This window comes from Poecilia reticulata, unplaced genomic scaffold (assembly GCF_000633615.1).
Source record: "Poecilia reticulata strain Guanapo unplaced genomic scaffold, Guppy_female_1.0+MT scaffold_212, whole genome shotgun sequence".
Lineage (NCBI taxonomy): Eukaryota > Metazoa > Chordata > Actinopteri > Cyprinodontiformes > Poeciliidae > Poecilia > Poecilia reticulata.
Genome location: NW_007615022.1, coordinates 317,348 through 324,625, shown reverse-complemented (window position 1 = coordinate 324,625; position 7,278 = coordinate 317,348). Strand labels below are relative to the sequence as shown.

The 7,278-nt window shown below is 43.8% G+C and overlaps 1 protein-coding gene across 2 annotated transcripts; it reads left to right on the top strand.

Moving 5' to 3' along the window:
- Positions 1-3,646: 3,646 nt before the first annotated feature.
- tfe3a (transcription factor binding to IGHM enhancer 3a) lies at positions 3,647-7,216 on the top strand. Of its 2 annotated transcripts, XM_008402313.2 has the most exons (6): positions 3,648-4,078; positions 6,105-6,203; positions 6,369-6,431; positions 6,523-6,688; positions 6,757-6,936; positions 7,089-7,216. In XM_008402313.2, the coding sequence occupies exons 1-6, from the start codon at positions 3,936-3,938 to the stop codon at positions 7,116-7,118; spliced, it is 681 nt and encodes a 226-aa protein (XP_008400535.1). In that variant the 5' UTR covers positions 3,648-3,935; the 3' UTR covers positions 7,119-7,216. The 2 variants fall into 2 exon arrangements, with proteins under 2 accessions (XP_008400534.1, XP_008400535.1); XM_008402312.2 differs by having other exon boundaries at positions 3,647-4,078; positions 6,757-7,182.
- Positions 7,217-7,278: the final 62 nt, after the last annotated feature.

Below are 7,278 nucleotides of genomic sequence, written 5' to 3'. Positions count from 1 at the left end.
GGTTCCCATTGGGTTCCCAGATGGTTCCCAGTTGGTTCCCATTGGGTTCCCATTGGGTTCCTGCTTTGGGTTCTCTGTGTTCGTCAGTCTGGCTCTGTTCATTCTACTTAATGGAGAAACTTTTGTAAATATAATTTATTATTTTGATCTAATGCTCATGTGACTATGTAAAGGTTAAAGGTCAACTCTTAGTTGTTCCTCCAGTCAGAGTCACACAGGAAGACCAGACTGGTAAAGCTCACACAGAGATCTGACTTGTTGGTGACGCTGGGCGCTGCAGTGGAAGCTGAGGGAACCTGTTAGATCAGGTGGATCACCTGGGGGACCTGGAGCACCAGGTGCGTCGGGTTCCAGTTTATATTCTGAAAGTGGAAGCAACAGAAAAAACACATTTGAAACATCCAGGTTCATSATTTGCCTTAACTTCTATATCCTAAATGTCTGAAGCCTGGATCCTTTCTCTTCTCCGGGTTCTAAAGGCCGGTTCCTGGAACATTACAGTTGAGTAGATTTTTACATCCTTCGACTCTTCAGAGGCGATTAGAACCCCTGACATGTTTGAGGCTTCAGTCTGTAGAGATAAACATGGCCGCTGCTATTATGAACAAGAAGAATCCCCATGTTGGTGTGGTTGTGGTCGTCACAGCGCCACCTGCTGACTGAACATTCTTGGTCTTTGATGTTGGCAGTTTCCCTCTGCTTCCAGTGACTGTGCTAAGCTAAGCTAATGCATCAGAACAGGACGGGTTCTTGCTTTAGGTTCTGTATTTCTGTCTCTCTGATTGGTTGTTCGGCAGTCACCATTTGTTGTTAGCGTGTGATTAGCATGTGGAGCAGTGAGGATGGAAGGAAATGGCCACCAGGTCTTTCGGCGCCTGTTAGCATCTTTGTTTCAGTTGATCTGCTTTGTTCCATTTCTGTCAGTGTGACTGAAGACTTCCTGTTAGCAGAGTTCTAACCGGTTCTCAATGGATCCCACTGGTTTGGGCCAAATCTTATCGGTTCTAAATCAGTCTGATGTCCACCGGTTCTCACTGGTTTTAACCAATTTGAACTGGTTCTAACTGGTTTTGACTGGTGCTAGCATCTTTATGTAGTTCTCATAAATTTTCTCTTGTTCTCTCCAGTTTTAACTGCTTGTAGCTGGTTCTTACAGGAATGTTTTTAGGTAAGATAATTTTATTTATACAGCACATTTTCAGCAACAAGGCAACTCAAAGTGCTTTACATGAGTTAAAAGGAAATACAAACAACATAACAAACCAAAGGAAAGAAAACTAATCTAATGTTCTAAAGTATGTAAATTAAGTGCTCCTGTTCAGGGTTGCTAAGCATCTAATTTACTTTTCTCAACTAGTTCTTACAGGTTTGGACCAGTTCCAACCAGTTGTAATCACTTCCAACTGGTTCTTTTTTACTATTTCTAACTAGTTCTTACAGGTTGTGACCGATTCAAACTGGTTGTAGCTGGATCTGACTGGTGCTACAACTTTAACTGGTTCCAACTGGTTCTTGCAGGTTTTGACTCATTCTTTGGCTTTGATTGCTATAGGTTTGGATGATTTCTGYTGACTGGTAGCTACTGGTTTGACTGGCCCAGATTGTTTTTAATCAATGTTTAATTCCAACCATCCTGACAAATTTGAACAACTAGCCAAGTATCCCTAGCTAGGCCTTGGTTAACCTGTTAGAACTGGTCAGAACTGGTAAAGCATAGTTTCTCACAGTTAGTTATATTTGACTAACTGGTTATGGACATTTAGAACAGTCATGGTGAGGGTAAAACCAGTTACAACCAGGTATGTCCTGTTAAAACCAGTTCTAACTGGTTATATTAAGGTATTTCCAGTCGGTTTCAGTTGAAGCTCGGTTAACTTTATTTTCAGTCAATAAACCTCCCCACCCATCTGTTCTGTTCATTTCCTGACAAGTTGCCGTGGTAACATCTTAGACGACCAGGGGGTTTCCATGTCCATGTTACCATGGCAATCACACCTGTCTGGATCCCTGTTACCATGACAGCAACAGCAGCTGTATTTGCTGCCTTTATACCAATCTTATGTTGTCTTGCTGAATTTTAAATGTCTTGTTATTGTCACATTGATTGATTGATTGATTGATTGATTGATTGATTGATTGATTGATTGATTGATTGATTGATTGATTGATTGATTGATTGATGGTTTTTGGTTAGTGGCCGGCCACTGCCTTCCATGCTGTCGCTGTCTATTTCCCATCATGCACCTCTGTAAAATAAAGTAAATGAGGTTGTAATGAAAAAATAAAAGTGATGAAATGGCTCAACGAGTTACTGTTGTCTGCTCTTCCTGGGAGAAGCGACGGCGCCACCTGGCGGCGTCACGCTGTCATTCTGAGATAAAACTGACGTCACCAGGAATCTGTCACTGTGACGTTTTCAGGAACAGATTTAACTATTCAGGTCATTTTTAAGACGATTTCCCATGAAGTCCGCAGCTAAAAGCAACTCCAGCAGGTGTTCACCTCTCCACCAGTTTACTCTAAATTACAGCAGGAACGATCAGGGAACGTTCTCCTCCAGATGATCCAGATGCTTTTCACGGGTGCTGAACGCAGAACGTTCTGCTCTAATTGAACTCTTTTTATGTTTTACAACTGATTTACAGATCAAAAATGATCAGCGTCAGCTGTGTGATGACGTCACAACGTTCGCCTCAGCTTTGTTTGGACTGTCCTGATTGGGCAGAGCGTGATCCGGCTCAGCTGAGCCAATCAGGGCTGAGGAGGATGACGTTACCCGGGAATTCCCCGTCACAAACTCTCCCTTACCCGCCCCCCCATCCCAACAACACCACCACCGCCTCTCCACCTCTTTCCCGAACATCTTACACAAAAACAAACAACATGGCGGTCTGTGAGCTTCAGTGGAGAAACTGATTGGCTGTCAGGAAACTCCTGCGCTATTCTATTGGCTATTGGCAGAGAAAGAAGCAGCTGATTGGTTGAACAGAGAGCAGTGCCGGCCATTGAGCCCGCCTCTTGAAACATAGAAACACAACAACTAGAAAAAAGTTTCAGATTTCGTGCAAAAAATATATATTTTTTGTAAAATCAAATGAAATCTCAGGTAATGTTGCATCAATCAGAATAACAACATATTTATTTTTGAACAAATTTTTATAATGACAATAAAATATAAAAATCAACATTGTGTTCCTCGGGTAAATGTTCATTTTGTAAATCAGATTTATTGAATTTCTGATTTTTCTCTCCTTTAGAAACTGAACTTGTTGAATGAAAAAAAGAACAACAGCTAAATTTGCCTTTTTGTTGTATAAAACGATAAACTCAATAAAAAAGATATGAAAACAGATTTCCCATTTTATTTATTTGGTTTAGTTTTTTATTTGGCATTTATTTCTTATCCAGTTCGTTGTTTGAAAGCCTTTGTTTCTGTTAATTATGTCTATTTATTTGTACAGTTAATGACAATATGAGATTCAAAATATTAAACCAATAATAAACACATTTTAAATGCAGAAACTTATTCTTAATGAAAACTATGTTTAATAACTGCTAAAGGGTTATTTTTCAAAATATAGTATGACTTTAATAGTAATAATAATAATAATAATAATAATAATAATAATAATAATAATAATAATAATAATAATAGTGGTAGCTGTATTTATTTAGGGAGAAATCCTAATGTTTAAGGGAAATATTTTAGGTGTAACAAATGAAGTTAAACAAATAGAACAGAGTTTCTAGATCACAGCTGGTGCCTGTCTGATCTGTGTGTTTTAGCTCTGTGCGGTTCGGTGTTAGATTTCATCTCCAGATTTTTCCTCATCCTCTGTCTCTGCTCCCCGCAGTGAGTCTCCCCGGCTGCAGCTCCTCATTTCATCCCGGCGCCCGCAGGAACATCTCGCCCCTCTCTGCGCCTCTCTGGAGAAATGTCAGACGTCGGCTCGGATCAGGTCCGGACCGGAGAGCAGAACTGGAGCCGAACCGAGCCGAACCAACAGGAGGCCTCGGTTCCTCAGTCGCACACCGTGTTCGTGATCCTGGACTCGGCTGAAACTCTCAACTTGGTCCAGTAAGTCTGGAAGCGTTTTCCGTTATCTGTTACCAGACTCCGGTCAGAAAACTGTCAGTTTTGATGTGATTGGAGTTATGGATAAAATATCTGCCTTATTTAAGCAAACTGAGAACTTGGTTGGTCCAGCCGTCGGTTCGGATGAATTCGGCTCAGTAATAATCGTGGTTTCTGTTGGAATATTATTGGCATAGATCCGTGAAACGACTGGGGGATCTCAAAGGAGGAAAACTAAAGTTAGAGTTGAGGCTTAAATGTGGTGATGTTTGAATGGAGTTTGGTCTGATGAAGCTTGAGAGAAACAGCAAAGTTAATATTTGTCAGAGTGGAATGCTGAATCTGCACTCTGATGAAGATGATGATGGCAGGTTATTGTTGTTGTGTTYTATTTTACCTTTGACCCCTGAACCTTCTGTGATGACTCATCAGACAGGAATCTCCTCCTCTTCAGACTGAGGGAAGCCAGCCCTCCTCTGCTCTCACGCAGCTTTGACTCCACCTCAGCTGCTGTTGGCTCCAGGAATCTGTTTGTCCTCACTGGGATTCAGACCTGGATCAGATCAGTTCTGGGAAACTGTTCTGTACCTTGTTTTGGGTACAGCTGGATTTTGTTGGGAGACGGTGAAGTGGTGATGAGTCACAGCTGCTCTGCAGGCCTGGATCTGTTCAGACACATAAGACTTCGTGGGAACAGAAAGCAAAAGCAGACGAAGGTTTAGATTAACAGGTAAACTGAAGCTGGGAAACACCTGGGAGGGACAGTCAAGTTTATTTATATAAAACAATTCAGCAACATGGCAGTTCAAAGTGCTTCCCACCACAAACAGATCATGCTGTAACTAATATTGAGACAAGCAATAAACATCTAACGCCATCATCAAAATCAACATCAAATATGCTGATCAGTTTTCCAGAGTTTATTAGTTAATAAACTCTAATCAGGTGGTTTTTAGCCTTTATTTAAAGGAACTCAGTGTTTCAGCTGTTTTACAGTTTTCTGGAGRTTTGGTCCAGATTTGTGGTCCACAGAAGCTGAATGCTGCTTCTCCACGTTTGGTTCTGATTCTGGGGATGCAGAGCAGAACCAGAAACATAACCATAACCAGAAGATCTGAGAGGTGTGGAAGGCTACAACAACAGCAGCAGCAGCAGATCTTTAATGTGATTTATAAACTACCAGCAGTAGCTTAAAGTCTGTTCTCTCAGTGAAGGACTGTAGAACTGGGTGGTGTAGAACTGGGTGGTGTCTCTATCTTCCTGGTTTTAGTCAGAACTCCAGCAGCAGTGTTCTGAATCAGCTGCAGCTGGACCATTGAATTGTTAGTCAGACCTGTGAAGACACTGCTGCAGTAGTCAATGCAACTAAAGATTAACACAGTAATCATTCTGGGACATTTGTTCTTTAATCCTGGAAATGTTCTTCAACTGATAAGGCCGACTTTGTAACTGTCTTTATGTAGCTCTGAAAGTTCAGGTCCGAGTCCATCACTATATCCAGATTTCGGGCATGGTCTCTATTTTCTAACTGTAATAACTGACCGACATCTCAAATCAGATGTGGGTATAGCAAGAAAAACAGAATTAAAACTATGTTTAATCAATAACTCATAATTCTTTTTCAAAATCTGCTAACATAAAAAATGTTCCCCTTGTACCGACATCTCCCTACTCTCAGACCGTCTCTGTTTTCCTAAAGCATCCCCCTGTTGTAAATACAAAATTATTCAGAAATTCCAGTTTTCCTGTGAATATTCAGTAACACGTCCTCATTCAGCAGAGATGACCTCATAAACCTGACCGGTTGCTAAGGAACCCACAACAGCATAAAAACCAGAACACCTTCACACTCAGGAAATGGTTAAACTAGACAGCTACCAGATGTTCCTCTTCTTTTCTCTAGTCCAGTGTTTGCAGTTCTCCGTCTGCAGAGCATCTCATGAGATGATGAAGCTAACTGTCAGCTTATTTGATCGATTGAGTCCTGATTCTGATTGGTTCTGATTGGTTGATTTTCTGTGTGTTTAAGGATGGAGTCTGGGATTGTGGCCGACATCGAGGTTGACAGTTTGATTCCCACAGACAGTGACATCTTCTACCAGATCAAGAGCCAGCCAATCAGCATCAGGTGAGTCACCTTACAGGTTAAATCGTCCAGGTACTGACTACCTCCTGGCCAGGTACTGACTACCTCCTGGCCAGGTACTGACTACCTCCTGGCCAGGTACCGACTACCTCCTGGAAAGTCAGCGTAGTGGTTTTCATGACAACTTAATTATGTCTCTACTTTCAGCTCCTCTGCAGCATCCCCCTCTTTGTCATCTTCATCGTCTCTTCCGTCGGTGATGTCGTCCCGGTGAGCACCTGCACCTGTTTTGTTTTCTGGTACCTGTTATTCTCTTAGTGTCCTGCAGGGGGCGCTGACAGGTCACCTGCTGCTCCTGCAGGGTTCTGATGCGCCAGGGGCTGATGCGGCAGCAGGCGCTGGAGGAGCAGCAGAAGGAGGCGCAGCAGCAGAGGGAGGCGCAGCGCTGCAGCGACTCCTCCTCCCCTATCAGCCTGGCTAACTCCGCCCCCTGCACACCTGCCCAGGTTCCCGTGGAGGTGCTGAAGGTACAGTCCGGCCCAGCAGGGAAACCCAGCTGCTAAGGTCGGCGCTGATGATCCTGTGTTTCCAACAGGTTCAGACTCACCTGGAGAACCCCACCAGGTACCACATCCAGCAGGCCCAGAGGCAGCAGGTCCGCCAGTACCTGTCCAACACCATGACAGCCAATCAGCAGCCAGCGCTGCAGCCAAGCCCCTCCCCCCAGCAGGACTCTGGTGCCACGCTGTCCGATGAGAGCAGCCCAAAGCAGGAGGTAACGACCAGAACCGGGCCGGCAGCAGCAGGTTTTGCAGTTGGTCCTGTGACGGCCAGCAGCCGGACAGGAAGCAGCGTCAGCTCAACAGGAAGCAGTGTCAGCTCAACAGGAAGCAGTGTCAGCTCTAACTGCTTCCTGTCTGGCTGCAGCTGCTGAGTCGGCACCTCCAGAGGATCTGAGTCAGGCCGCAGGAAGCCAGGAAAACCACTTCCTGTTGGAGATGGAGCTGCTGCTGCCGCACTCATCCATCCATCCATCCATCCATCCATCCATCCATCCATCCATCCATCCATCCATCCATCCATCCATCCATCCATCCATCCATCCATCCATCCATCC

Coding starts and splice junctions, on each gene's coding strand:
- tfe3a (XM_008402312.2), top strand. CDS start 3,936: ATGTCAGACGTCGGCTCGGATCAGGTCCGGACCGGAGAGCAGAACTGG. Junction 6,204..6,368: donor AGCCAGCCAATCAGCATCAG/GTGAGTCACCTT, acceptor CTCTACTTTCAG/CTCCTCTGCAGCATCCCCCT. Junction 6,689..6,756: donor TTCCCGTGGAGGTGCTGAAG/GTACAGTCCGGC, acceptor TGTTTCCAACAG/GTTCAGACTCACCTGGAGAA.